The sequence below is a fragment of the Mus musculus genome, chromosome 4 (assembly GCF_000001635.26).
Source record: "Mus musculus strain C57BL/6J chromosome 4, GRCm38.p6 C57BL/6J".
Taxonomy (NCBI): Eukaryota; Metazoa; Chordata; class Mammalia; order Rodentia; family Muridae; genus Mus; species Mus musculus.
The window spans coordinates 28,918,373-28,942,306 of NC_000070.6; the positions used below are offsets into that span (position 1 = coordinate 28,918,373).

The 23,934-nt window shown below is 36.5% G+C and overlaps 1 protein-coding gene across 7 annotated transcripts in view; it reads left to right on the plus strand.

Annotated features, from left to right (window-relative positions):
• Nucleotides 1–23,934, plus strand: part of Epha7 (Eph receptor A7) — a 154,438-nt gene that overhangs the window by 105,307 nt on the left and 25,197 nt on the right. For 5 of the 7 annotated variants that reach the window (XM_006537607.4, NM_010141.4, NM_001290434.1 and 2 more), the window contains exons 6-7: nt 17,332–17,456; nt 20,224–20,407. In XM_006537607.4, coding sequence (XP_006537670.1) covers nt 17,332–17,456; nt 20,224–20,407 — 309 coding nt within the window. The remainder of the gene's footprint in view (nt 1–17,331; nt 17,457–20,223; nt 20,408–23,934) is intronic. The other 2 variants (XM_006537606.4, XM_017319954.2) reach the window with 1 other exon arrangement.

Sequence of the window (23,934 nt, forward strand, 5' to 3'; positions counted from 1 at the left end):
TGCAAACAAAGCCATGCATACATTAGTATTCTATTTTATTCCATATTCTGTTGCCTTCAAATGAGATTTTTGGTAATTCCTTACATGAATTATAATATTTAATTATATAGAAATATATAATTAAAAAGATAATGTATAGGTACAAATAAGTATTGAAACTGATAAATAATAATATAATCACAGTTTATTGCACTGAAATACATTATATGTTTATAACTATATGTAATATATTTGAAATGAAACACTGCTGATACAAATTCATACAAATGTGATATTTTCATTAAAATCTCTGTACTTTGGAAAATTCACTTTTAAAAATATACAATTAGTTTTTCTTCAAAAAATAGGAATTATTTTATAATAATATAATAATAGGAACAACATTATGAACTAACCAGTACCCCAGAGCTCTTGACTCTAGCTGCATATGTATCAAAAGATGGCCTAGTCGGCCATCACTGGAAAGAGAGGCCCATTGGACTTGCAAACTTTATATGCCCCAGTACAGGGGAACGCCAGGGCCAAAAAGGGGGAGTGGGTGGGTAGGGGAGTGGGGGTGGGTGGGTATGGGGGACTTTTGGTATAGCATTGGAAATGTAAATGAGCTAAATACCTAATAAAAAATGGAAAAAAATAGGAATTATTAGTTAGATATGGTGATATATGCATATAACACTTGATCGGATTACAAGAGTCCAAGACCAGCCTGAAACAAAAAGTGAATCCCAGTTAATTTTTTAATATTTATCTTTATATGTAATATATATATATATATAGCTATATAACTTTTATAGAACTTTTTATGGAAAAATATTCTTCAGTTTTCGAATGTTAAAACTTATACTTGAATTAATATTTGTTACTTCAGAACACGTATCCTTAGCAAGAATAATGAGTAGATTCAAATTTAGCTACTTTAGTTTTCCCAGATATATCACACCAACATGACACAGAGTCCATCGTTAGAACCTTGGCTATATATTTTCATCTCTGCTTTCAAAATCTTAGAGTATTAAGACTCTCCTCAGCTGACATCCTTGAAGTTGACATCGTCCTGTGACTGAGTAGATAGCAGCAAGAAATTCAATTACGGCAAGTCAGCTCTGTCATTGCACCTGTCGGCTTGCACGGAAAATGATTTGTAAATTGGGCTTTATCTTTCCCATCCCATAAATCTGCTGTCCATAATTGACACTTGTCAACATAGATGAATAGTGGGAGAAAGAAAACAGAAAGTAAATGAGTGGCCCACCTGGGAAAACGATGTCTTGCTGCCCGTGGGAGTCATTTACAAACAGCAGTACCCAGGGGCCAGAGTTTGCATCCACAAGCAGGCGGCCAGCCATTTCCTCCTCAGAAGGAGCCGAATCACAATGAAGACAAAACACAGTAATGACAATTAACATTCACCATTTTTCCAAAGGATATAAATATTAGTTCCAAGAAAACAAGAGCTCTGTTAGTGTGTTGAAGCCGAACGCTGCTGCTCATTTCTAAGTACCAGGTTAGTGTCTGACCTGACAGAATGCATTCATGAAGCAGCATTTTGCCTGTCTAGGGAGTTGATATTGTCACTTGTTACACAATTTAGCATCAGTTCAAAGTTGTTTGATACCAGTGTTGACAGATTGGTTTTTAAAAGACATAAAAACGATGATATTTTCTTTCAAATCTCAAAGAAGCAGGATTTCATAAAGATGATCTTGGGAACAGGCACTAACAACATATACGTGACAGAAAAGCCTTCAGGTTGCACCTGCCTACAAGACGTACTTAAATTCACATCTTCTTCTTCTAATGCTTATTGTAAATTTTGAAGCACTCAATTTTAAACAACCAAAATCATTTCAAAAAATATATTAGTAATCTTATGATTCTAAAAAAAATCAGTTTTTAAATTATCACACAAAGTATGATGGCTACAATATAAGTGTATAAATGTAAGTGATAACAGATTGAGCACTTTGCAAACTAAATTAGAAAGTTGAATTATGGTTTCAAATCATTAGCTACACATCATTTTACACTCTCTTTCCCATATACCCAGCTTATCAACAACTCAGCCCTTTAAGTGTGCCCTTTTTGTTTTAAAATATTTAATTTATTATGAAAACAATTTTTAAATTGCTGTGAACATTGCATTTCTAAATCATTGTCACTTTTATAATTTATAGCTATCTAACTTGAAAGCATAGCATTTTCTTTACCCCTTTTGTTTCCAACAATCAGCATGAATAGAAAATTTATATCTCCTTCAAAATGAGAGCAAAGCATTAGAAGAGGAGCGTTGGAGGAGGATTATTTATCTTGCACACCTCCGTCACAACTCTTCCTCCCCTGCATGGGCAGCTCAGTGAAATCTTGGTTGAGCTAGCTCATGTCTGCATACATGAAGCATGGTTATGTTTATGATATGTTATAGGGTTTTGGCTAAGAGGTAAGCCACTTCCTCATAGGGTGGTTATGTAATAGCTGATGTATAGATGCTGTAATGACGCGTGGGACATTCTTACGGAATGATAAAACACTAGGTATTAACAGCATAATGCAGAGATCAGCAGTCAAGGTCAGCTTGTCTTGAAATTCTGATCTTCCTCATTCAACGGCCTATGTGAGCTAGCCAAGCTTTGTTCTTAATATATATGTTGTGTGTGTATTATAAATCTATAGTATCCATAAAATATGTAATCCATATTATATATTATATGGTATATGTAATATAATAATGCAACCTAAGAGTTGAATTAAAGCACTTTAATGCATCCAAGTAACAAAAAGAAAATGGGCTGAGCTTTAGAAAAGTTATTGTGTAGGAACTATAATAATGATTTGAGTCACATTTTCTATCACTTAGCATAACAAGTCTTTGAAAGAAAATTCACTGTAATCTGAAAATACCAGACCATAATAAATGTTCAGCATTTACAATACAATACATTGTGTAGTCAATATTATTCTTACATGAAAATGTGTGTTTATGAGTGATGTGTAAGTTTAGATAGCTTGTACAAAAATCACGTTCTAAAAATAGTGAAATGATTCAGATGTAGGGATCTTAGCAACCAATTCCTTCATTCTAAGATTCAAGGAATGGACCCAGTGGAAGGGAAAACTGATTCACTGAGTTATCCTCTGACTTCTCAGCATATGTCATGGCACAGGTGAGCCCAAATACACACACATGCATGACCCGAAGAAATAAATATAAAATTTCTAACCATAGTTTCTATTAACAAACAGGATAGAAATTGGCCTCCTTAAAAAGTTTTAGCTAACATTGGGATAAAATAACAGAAATGGGTTGAATTTCTATTATGTATTGTTAAGTTGGTTTTACACTTCATTTTCTTCCTTCTCTAATTATTCAGGTTATTGACAAACCTTGCTTATTTTTCAAAATCATTATTGTCACTTCTATCATTTCTATATTATGTACTAAGACATGAGGTTCCTAGCAATTGGGGTAAGGTGCTATAATTAGTAAGTGAGAGTGCAATTCCTGAACATTTTGTTCATGCCTTCAAGTCCTATGAAGGCAGAAAGCACCTTCAGCCACACTAGAGTGACTTGAAAGTTGGATCTTTCCACTCCAGGATTTTATGCAATTATTCAACTCGATATTCATTATATATGTTGCTCATGTGTATGGAGCCGTATGTTTATGTGTGTGTTGGTGACTGGGTTCTCTGTTATGTCTTTATGTGAGGAATAAGGCATCACACAGTTCCCCAAACTGGCTAGTGGGATGCAGAGTAACAGTAATTCCTAGTAGTTTCCAAAAATATTTGATGCATTAGTAGAAACATATTTAAAGTATATTGTGATATTTTGATAAATCCATACATTGTGTAGTTTTATGTATTCCCTATATTCAACAACTCATTTTAACAGTTTCATAATCCTTTTATCATTTTAAGTTATGTAGTGTGTTGTTATCAATAGTCACGTTGGTGATTATTTCTTAAAAATCAGTAGCCTAGCACCAAAGTTAGCATTCCTTATGTATCGTTTTAGTGGTGGAATTATAATGTACAAGTCAAGTTTTGTTAAGTATTTATCTTAGCTATATGATTATGTGCCTAATGTTAACTGTCTTTTACCACTGGAGATTATATATATATATATATATATATATATATATATATATATATATATATACACACAAATGCATGTATACATATACATATATGCATATTATATAAGTATATGTGTATGTATATCATAGTTATATATGCATACATATATAATTCATAAGTCATATAATGCATATATGCATACATAGTTAATGTAAACATATATGAATCACATAATGCATACATATATGAATTACATACCTAAGTGTATATGAGATAGATGTCTTAATTTCAGAAGAACTTACTTTAAAATATAGTTAAAAACACTGGCTATTCAAAATAAATTCTTAATAAGTATCAACCACAGAATATATGACTTTCATTTTTCATTGATATAAGCAGTTTCTAAATAAAATACAGTACACTATTGCTTTGTTTGCCATCTGTGACACATTGAAACAGAAATGAGAGATGTTTTCATAAGTATTACAAAATTTTTCAGAGAGGGGTACCACTGGAAAATACTTATTACTGGACAAAATGGAATATGTACTCATTTGAAAAAGAAATTGAGTGTGTTGGTCACGGAACAGATTAGACGAACATCTGCAGGGAGATATTTGCAGCATCAGTTATTGGGATGTGTCAGGACTGTGTAGTCAAAATGTGCCATTGTGAGGTTGTGTTTTTATTTCTTTACTAATAAGGAAATAAAGATCAGATCTATAATATGAATTGACTAAATACTCATGTTGCTTTCTGCTAACCCCGGAGTTAAAATACTAGGGCATTGTTCATCATGAGGACCCTGCCAGCTGTTGCAGCAAGTGAGATCGTAGAAGTGAGCACGTAATGAACATATACAGCCTCACATCTCGGGAAACAAAGAGATGTTGCCAAAGCCTGGTCCCAGTTTATGAATAGTCTGCCAGTTTCAGGGAAAGGATCTCTAAAAAGGATGGTTAACCTAAAATTAACACTGAAATGGGAAAATAAGGAAGGGTCTCTTCTTATCTACAGGAAGTTCTAGTGGGGTTTAAAACTATCAATCTCCCCACCACGACCACCAAGTCCTAGTTGTATACCATCCACAACCCATAGGCTTTACCCGAGTCTTAGGCAACTCTGTTGGTTCTGTAGGACCATAATTTGAGACTAAGAATACAGGAGGGGGTTGTCAGATAAAGGGCATCATTTCCCTCTTCCCAGGCAGTGCTGGACAGTGCTAGCTTCCTTCTTGCTATAGAGTCTTTTCTCAATTACACCTCTCCTGAATTTTTGGAGTCACACACTCAGCTTTATTGCCCATCCTAGTGAATGAATAAATGAGCAATAAACAGATATCCAAGTGTACTGGAAACACAGGCTTTTCTGTCATAACTACAAAGCACTCCACATTGCCTTACCATTTTCTATGTGAGGATCGTGTGTGTGTGATGGCTGCTAGGAGCGGCCATATTGCAACTGCAAGAGAAAGGTTATAAGAGTTATATTTGTGTCCTCTTTATCAAATATATCAACTGTCAGCAGAATGCATTTTTATGAGAAAATCCAAACTTTAAACTACAGTTTCTTTTTTTTTTAATTAAATATTTTCTTTATTTACATTTCAAATGTTATCCCCTTTCCTGGTTTCCCCTCCAAAAACCCCCTATCCCAAACCATACCACCTACAGCCTACTCACCAATGCACACACTCCAGCTTCCCTGTCATGACATTCCCCTACATTGGTGCATCATGCTTTCACAGGATCAAGAGCCTCTCCTCCCATTGAAGTCTGACATCTGTCTGCTACATATGCAGCTGGAGTCATGGGTCTCTCCATGTGTGCTCTTTAGTTGGTCATTTCGTCCCTGGGAGCTCTATTTTTGTTTTCTTACAGTCAAACAAATTCTACATTAGAGAAAGTCATATGGTGGGGGGGGGGGAGGGAGGTGGGGGGGAGAACACCAGGTAATAAATGTGTTCCACTCCATAGGCCACATTTCTGTGTTACAGTTCTTCATTGTCATGTGTTAACACATCATAAACAGGAGGTAGAAATACATAGCCAATGGGCCAACTACTGATTATCTAATAAAAGGTGAGACTAGAAGTATTATCTTCTCAGTACTTGTCTCCTCATTGATTTTGCCCACGTTTCTTTGTGGGTGAGAGTATGTGCCATGCTTGTATAGCATATATGGAGTATACACATGCATGTATGCCAGAGCATGCAGAGGAGAGTGTTTGGTGTTCTGCTCTTTTGCTCTCCACTTTGTGCCTTTGACAGAGGGTCTTTCTCTGAGCCCAGAACTAGTCTGGTTTCACTAGCAAGTTCCAGTGACCTCCTTTACAGGCCTGTGTGAATACAGCTGCATTTTAATTCAAGCTTCTGGGGATTTGAACTTAGGCCCTCGAGGCCTGCAATCTAGTATTCTTACCAGTCTCCCCAGAGTCATTAGCTATTAAGATGGTGGTACTTCTTTGCTGGCCAAAACTCATTTTGAATAAAGAAAACATTCCTTATACAATAGAAATAATGGAGCAGGCCAAGCCACAGGCAGAAGCTGATCTGGGTAGGTTTTTGGCTGGGGATGGCAGACTGTTGGGAGGATCTAATGAGGAGGGGATAGTGGGGAGAAGCTTTTGAGAGAAGGGCCCAGAGAGGAGGAGCCAGTGAGGAGGAGCCAGTGAGGAGGGCGCACAGAGAAGTAGCCTATGCGATCCTAATTTCTGTGTTGGTGAATCTGTATGCACCAGTAATCATTAGTTCTTATCCATTATGTCTTCCTCTTTGATTCTTTGTTTGGCATAACTACTGCAGGTATTGAGATACATTAGATTTCCTCATCCTTTTTGTACACATATGATAGTGTAACAGTACTCTAGAATGAGTAGTTTGTCAGCCAGTTAAGCAATCAGCTTCTTGAGTGAGTCTTTCTTTAGGGAGGTGATGTCCAAGATAAAAAAAATTACTTATGAATTAATATCTGAAGCAAAGCCTATCCAAAATTAGTAACTTTCCCTACCTGGTATTTGTTGCAAACTGTATTTTCCAAGTGGACAAAAAAAAAAAAAAAAAAAAAAAAAAAAAAAAAAAAGTGGCTCCTGGGTTTAAACAGCCACTTGAGATAATATGTCTTAATCTCTTCTGAAACTAAAATATTGCATAGACAATTAATGCCATGCTCCCCTGGTGCTATCACACGTGGGAGGAAATCCAATGCAATTTTTAGCTATGGCGTTCTTGGTGGAAGTTTTTGCCTTGTGACACAATAGCTATAAAGTACAAGGTACAAACATAAGGTACAAACATATACATGGCACATTTACCCGACTGTAGGAAACTATTTCTTTTGCACTCAGTTTTCATAATAAGTATTAAATCTAGGCTGGTATTGAGGACTATCCCTTAAGCCACATGGATGTTTATATTTCTATAAACAAATGGACCAATTGGGATGGTGACTTTTCAACTCATCTTTCTAATTAACATTAAAGCGCTGAGGCTGTATCTCTTCTGAGCCCCTTGCTCGTTCCAATGCCTCTTCGTTCTGTTCCCGCCTTTCTTCCGTCTCAGTTTCTCCTGACGGACTAATCAACATGGACTAGGATGTGAAATTTAAATCACATGATTCTGTGACAATGATGGAAGTAATAAACTGATAAGCGGAAGTGAACAATACTGAAATGTTATATTTTATTATCCGTGTATAATACAGTTCTATCCCTTATAAAACCTGACAGCATCCTCAACTGAAAATGTTACTCTGGCCTGTAAGAGGTTGTTATCAGTGTAACGTCCATTTGTGTGTGTAAGGTCCATTTGTATTTTTAGAAGGGGCTTGGGTAAGAGCCAAGGCTTTATATACTTAGTGATAAAATCCATTCTGTAAATATTCTGTCTTTAAAGCAAGGCAAACTTTAATAGTTGACTCTAGAAATAAGGCAACGGATAGCTTTAGACTCACAGAAAGTTAGAAATGGGACCAGGTTTTTCTGTTGGGCTTATCAAAGAAGAAGTGGTCTGAAAATTCCTCAAGAGTTTCCTCAGCAGTGAAAAGTGAAGTCGCTGGGTCTTTATTTGTGATACCACGCATTGTGTGGCATTTTTTGAACCGGGCGTGTCTTGATGATCTTCCCCCGCTAGAGTAATTTTATTTTGTTTTTACTACGAAGGATCCATTTGAAATGACTTAAAATTTGGACTTTAGTCTTCTATCTTACTCGTAGTGATAACTAGGTCATTTACTTGACAAAACTATAAATGTATTATTTGCATACCTAACAAGGTCAGTATTTGTTATGAAAGGCGGTGGACTCACACCTGAAAATGACAATGCAAGTTCTCGACCACACTTGAAAAGAATCATTCTCAAACCCAGCTGTGCATCTCCATGCCAGCGCATTCATCTACGCATGTGAAAGACACCCATGCCAGAGCAGGAATTTAGAGTATCTGATTTTAGAAGAGAATTATTCTGAAAGGGGTTCCAGACATCACTTATCTTAATATACAAAAATAAATAAATATTTTTTGCTACATGCAGGAAGTGATTTTCCATATTTAAAAGCAATTAATTTCTACTACTACATTTCTAATACAGTTCTACTACTATCTATTTGTATCTATTTCTATTTACATCTCAGAATCCCAAGCACTGCGCGGTTAATTTTATTGCTCAAGATCATCCAACAAAGAAGCTCTGAACCCATTGCAAAGCCAGAGGGTTGACTTGTAACCTCACTCTTCTGTCTGCACTCTATACCAACATTCAAGAAACATCAGAAGAATTGAGGCAATAAAACGTAAATACATGTGTGGTTCCTAGCAACAACTATTATATATTAGCTGGAGTAGGGGGAAATGGTGTACTAAGTAGTTGTTACTTAAGGCTGATGACCTGAAAATCATGAGCCCAATCTTTAACCTGGCTGGATACTGCCTACGTATTAGCTTGTATATATAAATATCTCTAGATATTATACATACAATGCCACAACCTCTTTGATAACTAATTTGGATGCATATTCTACTACCAAAACAGGAAGTTACAACTTAGAAGGCTAAAAGCAGAATATTTTGTTGTTTGCCTCTATACTGTAGCCAAAAGATTTGCTGGCACTGGGCTTACATTGTCTCCACTGTGTTTTGCAGACTAACTATGTGTGTGCATTCCTACTTTGATTTTTGTTTTGAGTTGAGATTTCCTTGATGGGTATATACTATGTAGTTCAGTTGATGGAGTGCGACATGGTGTTGCATACAGGTGACCTCAGGATTCAGGAAGCAGGCACTGGAGGATGGGGAGTTCAAGGTCATCCGCAGCTACATAGTAGGTTTAAGACCAACCTAAGATACTTGGGACCCTGTTACAGAAATGCAACTAATGTCTTAGAAGGCAGGAGGTCAGACTTTATTATCCATCATCTCTGTAGTCCATAGAATTCTTTACACTATACTCTACTATTATACTATAATCACTTGTGGAAAAATTACGTGCAGAAGTTCTGAATGAATAGAACTCGCATCCAAAAATCAATAGGAATGTGAATAGTGATTTGCTATGGGGCATTTTAATATAACAGTGAAGGGCACTTGACCAATACTGTAGTTGTTTGAAAAGACACTGCTACTCGAAATGTCAGTATAGAACAGATAAGTAGCTTTTCTCAGAAGGAAAGCATTCAAGGAAGCTGTATAGAAAAGTAAATGCTGCTTTCACTAAGAAATTTTGCTAAGAAAAAAAAATATATCAGTTAAGCAACACACAAAAGAGGGAGTTAAGGTACGGCCAGTATATACCTGACACACGCCTTCTCAGCAAAGTGTGGAAACTGCCCTTGAGTTGTCAGACTGTGCCTTACCGGGCACCTGCTCTAGAATGCTTTGAATAAGAATGACTTGAGTCCTTGTCTCCTTTTACAACAGTAATTCTAAGTGAATCTTGACACTTGGCTCATCTTCTCTCTCGATCATAGAGCCTTATCTTAGAGAACTCTAAAACATTACAGAAAAAAAAAAATTCATTCTCCTTAGAAAAGTTGTATTAACTAACTGGTACCTGGGCAGTTTTATTCATCTTAATCTATTACTGACTGTGGTAGGAGTATCTCATGCTCATGAGTGAGGATGTAGGCCAATAAACGTGGCGTCTTTGTGTATGAATGCCAACAGCTGATAAAAGGTACTGCAGGTCGGCACATGACAAATTACTCAGCTCCTGAAGAGTTGCAGAAAGAAACATCAAGATTCCAAAACAGTCATTAAAAAGATACCCTGCAGATTTTTTAAATACTCCATATATTTTGGCTTACGTTGACTAAAGAGTGCTTACTTTAACAAAGATATCTTTGAAACACAAAATGTCAGGCAGAAAGGTTCCCTTTTACTTTTGTGCTTTTAAAGTGATGTGGTGTATGCATGCCCTTGCCATTTTAAAAGGGATGATATTTTTTAATCTCTACTTGGTCTACCGTCTTCAGCTACCATCAGGTTGTACAAGCATTTATTTTTATTTTTAATTTTTTGCATGGCTTATACCCACAGTGTTTCCACATCCCCTTGTTAGCTTCTTACTCACTGTGGACAAAACCTCTATTATAAACGAATTAAAAGGAAAAAGGGTATTTTGGCTCATGGTTTTGGGTGTTCTGCCCTCATCATGGTCATCTCTGTTGATTCTGTGCTTGTGGAGAGGCACACAATTAAGGTGGATGAAGCATGTGGCTGAGGATTCTGACAATAGTGCAGACAGGAAGCAAAAGAGAGGGTGGGGAGGCTGGGAGGGGGGATGGGAGGAGGAAGGATGGAAGGGAGGGAGGGAGGGAGGGAGGGAGGGAGGGAGGGAGGGAGGAAGGAAGGAAAGAAGGAAGGAAGGAAGGAGAGAAAGAGGGAGGGAGGGAAGGAAGGAAGGAAGGAAGGAAGGAAGGAAGGAAGGAAGGAAGGAAGGAAGGAAGAAAGGAAGGAAGGAGGGAAGGAAGGGAAGGGAAGGGAAGGGAAGGGAAGGGAAGGGAAGGGAAGGGAAGGGAAGGGAAGGGAAGGGAAGGGAAGGGAAGGAAGAGAAAGACAGAAAGAACAAAAGACAGAAAGAAAGACCAGGACTAGGTGCTGCTTCAAAAGCATGCCCCACTGACCTACTTTTTCTAAAGACGCCCCAGAATATAAAGTTTCCAGCACCTTCTGGAACACATGGGAACTCTAATTATGCTTCTACTGCCTACTCTCAGGAGATGAAGTACCTGGAATTATTAGTCAGGTAGGGGCAAAAAGAACTAGGACTAGAAAGCATACTCTTACCTGGAGGCTGCCTCTTTCTCATAAGCTTCATGGTGTCCATATTACTCCACTAATTCATAATAAAATAGAAATAACAATATCTGTCTACCTTATAGTGTTATAAAATGCAAAACATAATTCAAAATGAAAACCCTGGGGGGCGGGGTATGGGGGACTTTTGGGATAGCATTGAAAATGTAATTGAGGAAAATAACTAATAAAAAATATTTAAAAAAAAGAAAACCCTAAGAATTATAACATATGATGTGTGTAACATATGAATAAAGACTTTTCTAGTTCCTAAAGATCATCAGAAAGTCCTTTCTACACTACTAAATGCCAAACAAATGTTGGTTGACAGCAGCTAGACACGTTTAAAGAATGGCTTCTAAATAGTGATTTAAAAGCTAGATAACACCTCTCATAGGGGTACTTAACCTCCCGCCATTGTCCTGGGAGGCTGTTTCCTTGTTCCTCTTGGAATAAGGCTCAGTGAGGAGGAAGTCTCAACTAAAGAAAATTGCCTGATTGCTACCTGCTATATTCAGAAATTTAAATCAAGGAGATTTTTTTTCTGAAGATTAAAAATGACCAGGAATTACAAATTAACTTTTTACCAGCTGACGCTTTTATAGTCCTTCCTTTTGGGAATTCTGCCAGCAGGAGTCTCCACAACTCACCACACTGACCCTGACCCACTTTTCTGAGATGTTTTGCTGTAAAGGTCAGACACGTAAGACTAATTCCACATCTACACAATACTTGGCAATTACCTAGGGATTCTAGAGAAGAAAATTTGATTCTCATTGATATATTGGCAGATCATTTCTGTAATTATTGCTTTAAAGACGTGTAGTTCTGATTAATCTGAGCAGCAGGCATTGACCAGGTCTGAAACGGCTGGCTTAGCTTCTACATGCACTCGAGGAGGTGTCTAACCAGGACGCAATTCTCCCTGGCTTTGTCGAGTAAACATCATGCTCACTTTTCCATGGACCTTCATGTTGTAGTGATGGTTCCTGTGAAAAATACCACCTCATTTCATACTGATTTTTTTCCCGGCTACTTGTTATACAATGACATAGGTTTATTTTAGCCGAAAAGCACCCTTCCCTCCACCCAGATAATTCACAGACTCTATTACACACTGTGATCTTGATTGCTGCCAACTCAACTGTCTTTAATCTTTTTTCTGAGTTAAAATATTTTAGTGGCTGTATATAATATGCTATTAACCCTTCCTAGGCCGTTAAAGCTCAGTGCTTAGTAAGATCATGTGTTGGCATTGTATACATACACCTACATGCCCCAGAAATCAATTTGCTATATACAGAATACAATGTTGGAACATTATACTTAGGCACTAGTCCTCTGTAAGTGAAATAAATTATATGTGTTTTTGTTTATTTTAGAATGTGAGAGCAAATACTGTTAGGGAATAGGAAGAAAGCTAAATATAATATAATGAAATACTAAGGTAGAATGGCGCATGAACCTTTCACTTCAAAAGATGCTTAAAATTACATTCTGTATTTACAATGTATACTGACAAAAGTGTTTAGTGAAAGAAAATTATTGTGTTATTCTACAATATTATAGTACACAGAGTTCTAAAGAGCCTTCACTTCCGCCGTTTGAATCATCTAATGGAAACTTACTAATGCCAGAAGAATTAACAAGTATGTATGCATGCCCATAGGTCATTTCATAGTTGTTGATTGATCTTTCTTCATTGCCCTGCTAGAAGTATTGATGAATGTCTGCTCCGTTCCTTGACATTAAGTTAGAAAATATGTCTAGATAAAACGATGACCTCTATAAATAAATTACTTTAAAAAAAATCCAAGACAGAAACAAAATGCAAGAGTTTCACTGAAGTTCTTCCACACACATACAAAGTTTCTTCCTATTGTGCAGTGGAATTCCTCCCTATAAAATGTTGTGTTGGGGGCTTAAGTTCAAAATTATCCATAGTACATTTCATGGTAGTGTCTGTCAGGCACATCATGATCTATACAATCACTACCCTTGTCAATAGTTATTAAAAGGGGAAGTGCACAAACTTTCTTTACTATTGCTGTGATGAGAAATTTCCCTAAAATGAGTAACCTAAGGCCATTTGTTTTATAACCAATATTTGTTGCGTTAGAATTCTGAAAGAGCTTCATTCAGCGCAATCCATTTTTTTTTTCTCACAGTTTCCTCAGGCTATAAGCTGATCTGGGCTAGCCTGCCTGCCTGCCTGCCTGCCTGCCGGCCTGCCTGCCTGCCTCCTTCCTCCCTGTCTGCTTGCCTGCCTGCCTGCCTCCTTTTCTTTTCCCTTCCTTCTTTCCTTTTATTTTCTGCTCATAGATTTGTAATTTGGGAAGCTTTAGGGGGAAAAAAAAATCCATGCTCATTCAATTCTTTGGCGCTTCATAAAGGACTGCAGTATGCATCTCTCTGCTGTCAGCCAGGGTCCCCCGCCATATCTTCTTGTGTTTCCCACTATTGTTGTACTGTGTTACCTCAACACAAATCACCAACCCTAGCTGGACCATCTTTCCATATTAAAGTCTCTAGTTTTTCTTTCAGCTTCAGTGTCCCGTGCGGTGTCACCATAACTCCTACTGTGTTTTCAAGTTATTTTTTTCTCTACTACATGGAGAAAAATTTCTCTAACCATGCATGTGCATGCAAGCCTTCATACATGCACATACACACACATACAAATAGGCATGCTTAACATTTTTGCAAGACAAAAATGAAGGCCTTGTTCTGTAATCTAAATGTGACTTTGAAATTGAATCAGAAGTTAAGATAAAAGATGATATTTGGCTGTATAGATATCAAACTGTACAAAGTAACTCTTGGTTTAGCTTTATATGTCAGTAATCCATCCTGGTTAGAGATTATAAATCTAAAACTTGATCTTACCAAATCAAAACATACTTTTTTGCTTTATTTTACTTTGAATTTCTGGATTCATAAAAATCACCAACTTTGTTATCGTGCTATTGAGATTTACTATTTATCTATGGAAATTGTGCCTTGATTTCCTCAGGTCATATGTTAATTATCATTTAGTATAGATTCCAAATACAGGTAACAGTCTACTACATGGCTTGGTATTGCATGGTGTATTTTATATCTCTCCTTATGCTTCAGAAGAATTTTTGAAAACCAAGAAAATTGCATCCCTCTCCCTAGTTCAAAGCGTCAAATTTGAATATTTCCATACATGGAGGTGGGAAATGTATCCGTGAATCATTCCATACAAACTCTGCTAAAGATTGTTAGATAGCTTTGCCATATTAATACTTCCTAACAAATATTTCCAAGTTCACATTATTGCTTACTGCTTATTAGTTTCACATCAGTTCCAATTGAATTATATATTGATTTCATTTTAATAAGTATGGACATTATAAATTAGTGTCATACCATGCAATTGGTTGTTAAATGTTATGTAATTTCATTTTAGATTTCATTTTCAGAAATGAACCATGGGTTATAATTAACTGAGCATTTGACGTGAGTAGATATACTGTGTTTCAGAAAGTAGATTAGATATGACAAGGTAACCACACGGTGCATTGTGTTTTAGCATCAGCTCACCTATGACTCTCTTATATCAATTACTTTGTAAACTGACCTTCTTAGAATCTGACTAGTTCAGAGTTATCTGTGTTTATAGATGGTATACTTTGGTGGCGCCTGTCTTCTATACCTAAAATAGTAGAACTTGGGGAAAATATTATCAGTTTTTCTGAACCAAAACCTTGTATTTGAAGGGTTTTCTTTTGCATGACTCACTATTCTCAAGTGTCAGTTGCTAACACTTCTGTCTATGCCCTCTGAAAGCACGTGCCTGAATATACTGTCAGCAGAGGTTTTAAAGTCAAATAGGTGTACGAAAAGATCAGTGTGTCCCCTTGTGGGCGTGGTTTCCTGTGCAAAAGCAGAGACATCTGTTGTGGCATGGTGAACCATTAGTGCAATAGGGTGAATTTCAAAATATTACACATTTCAAAGGGTTTTTGGCACCCTTTCTCCCATATCCTCAATTATCATAATTATATCTGTAAAAGTTCTTTTACAGTTTCAAATAGCGAGTGTAATTTTAGTGTAACTTTCAAAACTCAAGTCTTCTTTTACAGTAGAGCTTGCTCCACGTGGCAGTAACTAAGCAAGGTGTATTTATAGCCCGCATTTTCTCCAGAGCACTGAGAATCCAAGGCTTCCTGTGTCTTTCAGTTTTGAGAAGGCAACTAAGAAGAGTTTAAGCAGTCACTGAAAACTACAGTGTGTGATGCATGCTATTTGAAAGTAGACGGTAGTCTTAAATGTGTTAAACAACATCACCCATTCCTTCCCAACTTGATTTCACGTAGCCCAACTAAATTATATGCAGTGATCACACAGCAGTGTGTGGGTGAGCATGTGCAGCTCTTTGCAGTATTTCCACCTGGGCTGTGTTCTAGGTTTCAGAGCAAATGAGACTTTTGAAACGCCAAATGCAGCAGGACCTTCTTGTTGGTTGGTGTTTACGCTTCCTGAGGCCATGGAGGCCACTCACACATCTCACTTTGTGAGCTGCTCTAAGCCTGGTCTCCCTCAGTGTAGAGATAGGTTTTCATAACTACTGCAAAGGGATAAATGTTGTTGAAAATGGGTTTCTCATTGCAAATTTGTTTCACTGCAAATGTACCAGATATGCATTTACCTGTAAATACAGTCTACAGAAAGCCTCACCTGAATTTTCTTCAAGCAAAAGACATTCCACTTAATCTGCCTAGTTATTTTTTTTATTAATGTGGGCAAAAATGGCAGTCATGAATCTTCCTTGCCCTTCCTTCAAAACCGCAAAACATAGAATATGATAGAATATGTGCAAAATGTGTTTTCCAGACATTGATGCAAGAAAGTATTATGAAGTAGAAGAAACAAAAAGCCACAGGGATAAACATCAGAAATTTGCTTAAATGGCTTTGGTCCCGTATAATTGCTTTTCTGTCAGCAGGATTATTAACAATTTCGGACATCTGAAAATTAAATTAACAGCCTTGAAAATATTTTACAGAATGAGATAGAGCATGATCCATGAAACATAATGACCCCACTGAAAATCAGCCAAGTCGGCGCAGCTACTCACTTAGGCAGAGGGGACGAGTAGTAAATCATCACGGAGCAAATTGGACAGAGCAAATTAGCTTACTGAATTCCAAAGCCTTGGCTACCAGAAAGAGGATATGCCTCTAATTAGAACGAAGGAACTCAGCGCATACTATTATCAGCAAAGGGAGAGAAAGCAACACTTTAGCTTTGAACTGCCTCCATAGAGGCTCACGAGTCAGGGTTACAGAGGTGCATTACGTATGTCAGGGTGTAAAGCCGACGGCATCCCATGCCCAGCTTGACATGGGAGAATTTGCACATACTGTAGCATGTTCACCTAATGAAGTGTAAAACTTCTCACCAAAGTTAGTTGCTGTTCATTCAGACTGGAATATATATGTACATCCGCATACACAAATGAAACATAAAAACATTTTAAAGTGTGTACCCTTTAAGTGAAGACGCTGCTTCATGAACTTTTATTTCTCTACAGTATTCTGATTTTTTTTATTTCGTTTGAAACGTGTATTTTTGTTTTGTGTAAAATAAATATTTGGACTCGGTTTATCACTGGAGATTAATCTGAAATCATATTTTCTAGCCTTAATTAGCATTCATTTGCTTAATTGTCATCCTCGGCCCCATGATTTTCGTTTTCCAGCAACTTGAACAATGCTATCTTCTGCTGTTTGCACTTTCATTTAAATTTCTATTAAGGTTTATGAACAGTAATAAGGTCCTGTTTGAATATTCATTAGCTTTTGAATTGTGAGCTATGAAAAGGTGCTTTCTTTTACCTTAATGAAACTGGCACGGCATGGGACTGATCAGTTGTGACATATGATTTGAGGCACCCGGTGAATTCTCTCATTGTTTATTGACACATCTTGTCCAAACAGCTCCCTCGCAAGTGAGTGGAGTCATGAAGGAGCGAGTACTGCAGCGGAGTGTGCAGCTTTCCTGGCAGGAGCCGGAGCATCCCAATGGAGTCATCACGGAATATGAAATCAAGTATTATGAGAAAGTAAGTGTGAGAGAGCTGTGGCGCCAACAGTGCGGTGCCTGACACCATCCAACTGCGCTGCATGCAGTCCTGGGCATTCCACTACAATTCGGAGCTACATCAGGATCCATACTTACTATTAATAGCCATCACCACCACCTCTGGTTTAGGATTGTGACCAACAGCTCTATTGGTTAGCTTTCTGTGTCACACAAATGAGAATATTGTACTCGTAGTGGATTTCTTCAGGTTTTTTTTTTAATTTAATTATTCGATAGAGCGCTTTTATGACACAGAAACTAATCAATCCAATACATTTTGAACAGTGTCCCTTTCAGTCAATTTGTGTGCTTAATGAAACTTTAATTTAGGGCTTTCATAGGACCGATGTTTTCAAATACTGTTGTAATAGCTGATGATATTGTGCATAATATGTATATAATACCCTCCAACACTAAGATTGTCATGATGTTATTCCATTCCTTAGATTCTCTAGCATAAATACAGAATTATTATGCCTTATGCCTCTTTTTCTATAGAAAGTCTAAAACTCATGTGGTGTTCCTTTCTATACTCTCCATAGAATGAACAAATATTAATAAGAAAGAATCTGTCCATATGAATCCATTCATCCATGTCTTGTTTAGAAAGGATGAAACTGTCAACCTTATTTACTAACACTTATGTGAGTTTTACCACACAGAAACACATCACTCAATTTAAAATGCAGAAACCACCACTAATAAATAGTATGACCATAATTGTAATAAATGATACTATATACATTTAATGCAGTTAGGTGAATGCTCCAGTACATGAAACTACTTCACTATTTAGACATGATTATAAAAATAAATCCTAATATTTGACAAAATTTGGGAATGATCAACTTCATTAAAATGTGTACAATTCAAGGCAATGGCACTCCACACCAGGTAAGGAAAACCAATATGGGAAGTGCCAGTGCTCACGTTAAAATACCTTGGCTTATGATTTTCATTCTGATTTGGTTTCTTCTTGGCCCCAGCTGCATTTTTATGCCTCAGCTTTGTAATAAAAAGCACATTTCTTGTCCCATCAAATGTGCTTAACGGGGATCATTGTTTTTAACGCTGCTTTTGTTATGTCTGTTACACCGTAATCCCTAATAGTTATGGTCCTTCCAGAAATTGGCAGAATTTAAAGCCAATAAAGCATATTTTACAGTACAATGTGGCAGAGTTTCTCACAGGGAATCTGCAATCTTTTGCAAATCTTTACTCTGAAATAAGTGCATTCAAATTGCTGGGGTTTATTTGCATAAAAGAAACAGGATATATTTACAGCCAGTAATGTGGAAAATAGGCAGTTATTGGAATGTAGCATTGGAATGGCTGAGCTGTGCCGAGTGAAGACACAGGACATGTGCGTTGTTGCTCACTGACTGTGAATCTCTCTAGCTCTGCTCAGATGTACTTCAACTGTCTATGAGTACATATATAATATCCACGATCATCTTTATAAATGGTTATGCGGATGGCTATCATGAATCATCTCAATAAAGTTAGTCCGAGTTTATTCCTACTTTTAGAAGTATCAATGTAAAAATAAATAAATCAAGGTGGTATTTTCAGATTTTAGTAAATAATTTTAACACTGGTACTTTACAGACAAATTCATAAACTATCCAAAACTGTATATTTAAAAACTATTAACTTGGCCAGGCAATGGTGGTGCACACCTTTAATCCCAGCACTTGGGAGGCAGAGGCAGGAGGATTTCTGAGTTCAAGGCCACCCTGATCTACAAAGTGAGTTCCAGGACAGCCAAGGCTACACAGAGAAACCCTATCTCAAAACAAACAAACAAACAAACAAACAAAAAACAAAAAACAAACAAACAAAAAACCCAACAACAACATATAACTTTTTCAACTTGTGTTCATAAGTAGCCTTAAAAAAATCACAACAAATGAAAATTCAGCTGTTACTCTTTTAAAACATTGTTTTCAAGAGATTTTATGTGCTTGAATTTTCATATTTAATTAATTCTTAAGCTTACCTCATAAATGTATAAAAGTGTCATATATGTATATAAAATGTGCTTAACACGAGATTTCAAATGATATATATACATATATGTATATATGTATATATACATATATAAATACATATATGCTATTGCTTTAATGAACTTTGCAAGCCTTGGTATTTACATTCGGTAAGTGCATAAATAAAATTAAATTTAAGATAAAGTCAAGCCACAATTATAATCCACATTACTCTCAGATTGAAAGTTATAATTTAGAAATTGTACTAGGTACTGCTCTGTGGATGTGTTTCCTTCCTTTTCATTGAGAGTAGCTGGTGTGTCACTATTGTTGTAGTGGATTTCTTAATTTGATAGGTTGCTTGATTTTTTAGTACATGAATTTTGTCATCTAAATATCACTCAGAAAAATGTTTGAAAGAGCTAGATTGCTATATGAAGTCCTGTACTAAGCCAGAGGTTTCCTGGATGTTCCTGCATTTTAGTTAATAGAGAAATGTGGCCAAAAAGTTGTGACTGTTGTGCCCTGTCCCAACACTGCAAAAGCCCAAACCTTGTGATCATCGTAAGGAAATTACTCCTCTTTGAAATGTGTACAACAGAGGCATGTTTTCATTGCATTTTATTTTATCTCAGAAACAGTCTTACAGCGTTTCAGAAGGTTCAGTGTAGCCTCAGTTAAACCAAAGCGATGCGGTGCATTAAAATCAATGATCAGAATCAACTTCCAAATAAATTCTCCCTGTAAATATCATTGCAGGATCAACGGGAAAGGACGTACTCAACACTCAAAACCAAGTCCACCTCCGCCTCCATTAATAATCTGAAACCGGGAACAGTGTACGTCTTTCAGATCCGGGCGGTCACTGCTGCCGGTTATGGAAACTACAGCCCTAGGCTTGATGTTGCCACACTTGAGGAAGCTTCAGGTAAAATGTTTGAAGGTAATTACAATCTTTGGTTCAGATTCTTCACTTTATAAATGGTTCTTGGTTTTGGGTTTCTTTTTCCCTTTTTTATTGAGGGTGGTGATCTTTCATCAAAAATAATTTTTGTATCTAAAAATGAATATACATGAACATAATGGAACATAAAGGCCACTCATCAAAATAATTACTAAATATATCTTTATTCAACAGTATTCAAATGTTATATCAGTCTTTTAAGTATATTCTGTATTTATTTATTAAAAAGGAAATAGGAAACACATGTAGGCATCATTCAGTTTGTGTGTTGACATAAGGCCTTGTTGTTACTTGAAGTGTGTTCATCAAATAGACACTTTTACATAAACACACCAAAAGGGTGACTTGATAGATAATAGTTTACTATCCGTGGTTTTGACTTAATCAAAACTATGGTTCTAGCAATGGTCTCCAACATTGAGGATTTGCAAACTCATGTCTCTTTTAGTTGGACTCTCTCTCTCTTTTTTAAACTTTTGTTATGAATTATTTCAGTTATAGAGAATATGAAGTATATATGAAATATATATAAATATCCTGGAACCCTGCACTCATCCTAAAAATATAACATGCTCAGTGATTTTTAAGCCCCTTTATCAAGTGTTCATGGTTCACAATGGCTATGTTACATGTCACATATAAACCGTTACAGCTGAAGATGGAAGTTTCTTCTCACACTGTACCCGGGGAACTGGGAGAACAGCGGATGGACATTCTTCAGCTGGCCTATAAGACCTTGGTGGATTTCCACATTTGGGAGGTCTTGCCTCCTCCTGGTGTGACTGCTTAGATGCCATATTCACCCTGTGGTTCTTCACTGTTGCCCCTTGTCATTCTAGTATTCCACTAAAATGTTTAAACAAAAGTGAATGAAAACCATGATATCACTTTCTTTTTTTTAGCTTTCAAAAAGCTTTTAAAGTGACAAAGCTTTGATCAGAATTATTTTGACTTCAGAAAAAATTATCACTTTCAAATGAGAGAATAAATTGATAAATAAGCTTTGTATAAATTGAGGCTTGGTAAATTTGCTAGCCATAATATCTTCTTTAAAATATTATATTTTAAAATAAATAACAAAATGTGTATATTAAATTAATATGGACCATCCATCATTTGTAGAGAACTGTCCATGTAAAAGTATCTGGTGAAAAAAAGTCACCAGAATGTGGTACTATGTGTTGGATGCTGTTTAGTTTTGCCAGTATCATTTATTCTGGAATATAGAATAGCAAAATTAAGAATATCTACATTTACTAGCTCCCAAACATTAGTAAATTTAGATGAAGAATTTATTTATTGAATCTGACTATTCATTAGTATCATTTTCACTATTTTAATGGAAGCAACTAAGACTTCAAAAGTAAGGTGAAGTGTCAGATACTGAGTAGTCATGTGAAATTAATGTTAAAATGGTATTTTGTATTAGAAACCGTATGGTAATTCTTATTATTATGATATCCTCTTCCATTAAGATGTAAAATTGAAGAAAGAATTTGACTTGTTAGTGCCCACTGTACTGTTTGCTGCATAGAAGTCACTCAATGAATAAGAAATGCCCAGATCATACCCACCTGGACTAGGTTATCAGCATAAATCAGTGCTCTGAGATAGGTGTGCGAAATCTCTCCTCGGTGCATCCATGTGTTATTCCAGATGCGCTTCGTCCATCCCTAAATGTTGGGACAGTAGTTTCCAAATTAAATTTATTATGTATTTTTTGTTATTAAATTAAATTTCTACATACAAAATAGTGTGGATAGTGCATAGTTTGAAGTTTTTAAAGGTCTCATTATTTAGCCAACTCATTCTCAGCAATTTATTTTTCTTAGAAGCACTTTTAGGCTTCTATTGAGGAACCCTCAAAACTTTGGGTTTATGTTAAAACGCCGTAATACTCTCACCTCCTTTAGCCATCAGTGTAATGTCATTAGGTCACTGAGCTTCTGAAAAATCTGATGTTGCATTTATAAGCAAATGAAAGTGTAAATAAACAACAGTATATTCACATTATGGGAAAATAATGCTGGTCTTTCCGATTTCCTGGAAAGCTCTTAAGGACTCATAGGGATGCCCAGGCTAGTCCCTTTGAGGTATGCTGACTCAGCATGTGTGTTACTCTAAGGATTAAGTGCACACAGAGATGTGAGGAATTTTAAGTGTCCCTAATCTAAGCTTAATGAAAAGGTGTGCCAAGTTTATAAATTCTGGCCATATGATTGACTCTGGTAGAAGTCACAATGCAGTATTATCGCTCAAGAAATGATGATGTGCTATGCTCAGAAGCAAGACAGAAAGGAAGATTCTCTCCCTCAAAGAGGTCACTTAGACACTGTTCAAACAGAAATTAAGAGACTATACCATTGCACATGCATCCCCAGTTTCCCTTCTACTTATTCAAATTACTGGCTTTGCAGTTGTTAAAAGATGGTCTTCTGAGTATGGCCTCAATAGGTCCATCTGAAATGGTCTATCCTTGACAAAGACGAAAATATTAACGATACAGGTCAACTATAAGTAACCACATGTGAATAAACATTCATAAATGTTCAGCTGAGCTCAGTGTTTCCGTTGGAGTGCTGCCTGAAAGGCTAAGGGAAGAACTGAGCCTTAGACAAGCAGAGAATTGACCGCTTGGGATCGCTAAATACAAAGCATTTCTACACTTGGGTGCATAATTGTTTCCTTTCCAGTGAGAATTATTTCACTCTGTATCTTCTCTGTCTATGTAAAAAGCTAGATAGAGATACAAATAAGCAACCAGATAAATAAGGAGGAAAACAACTAACCTAAAAGATATGCTTTGTTAGTCATATGCGTATTAGACTCTAGCTCAGCATTTAGAACTCAAAGGTAAAATAACCTTTTCTTTGGTTAATTCTCTAGAGGCAGATCAGCAGGTGACAAATTAAAGAGAGTGTTTAATACACACAATCAGAAATTGTATGACTAGATATCTCTGTAGTTTTCCTGTATGATATAGCAGCTTTCTCTTTTGGGAAGTTCTCAGATGGTGACAACATGGGCAAAACAGACAAAATCATTCTAGGAGTTGGTGCTACTGGCTGAGGCAAGGCAGTTCTGCATATATAATATCTTCTGCTCTAGAGACACAGTCCCTTGTCACCAATAAGAAAGAGTAATGTTTTCCATTGCGCCTTGTATGAAAGATTATAGTTGTTGACTACTTTAGAAGTAGGCAAATTATATTGATTTGAGTTTATATGTTACACATTTGTATTTTTGGATGTAAATTTTCATTGTATGTTGTTTCTTTCTATCTATCTACCTACCTATCTATCTATCTATCTATCTATCTATCATCATCTATCTTGGTAATGATAATGCAATGCTATAAATAAGGCATAACAATAATTACAGAGTTGGGAGTGATAGGCTCATGTTTCGTGAGACATCCTGAGTCACATGCTGCTTGAGGGGAGTTGACTCATGGGCTTCTCCACATCGAGACTGTAGAGACCAGCTGAACAGCTGTTAATGATCTC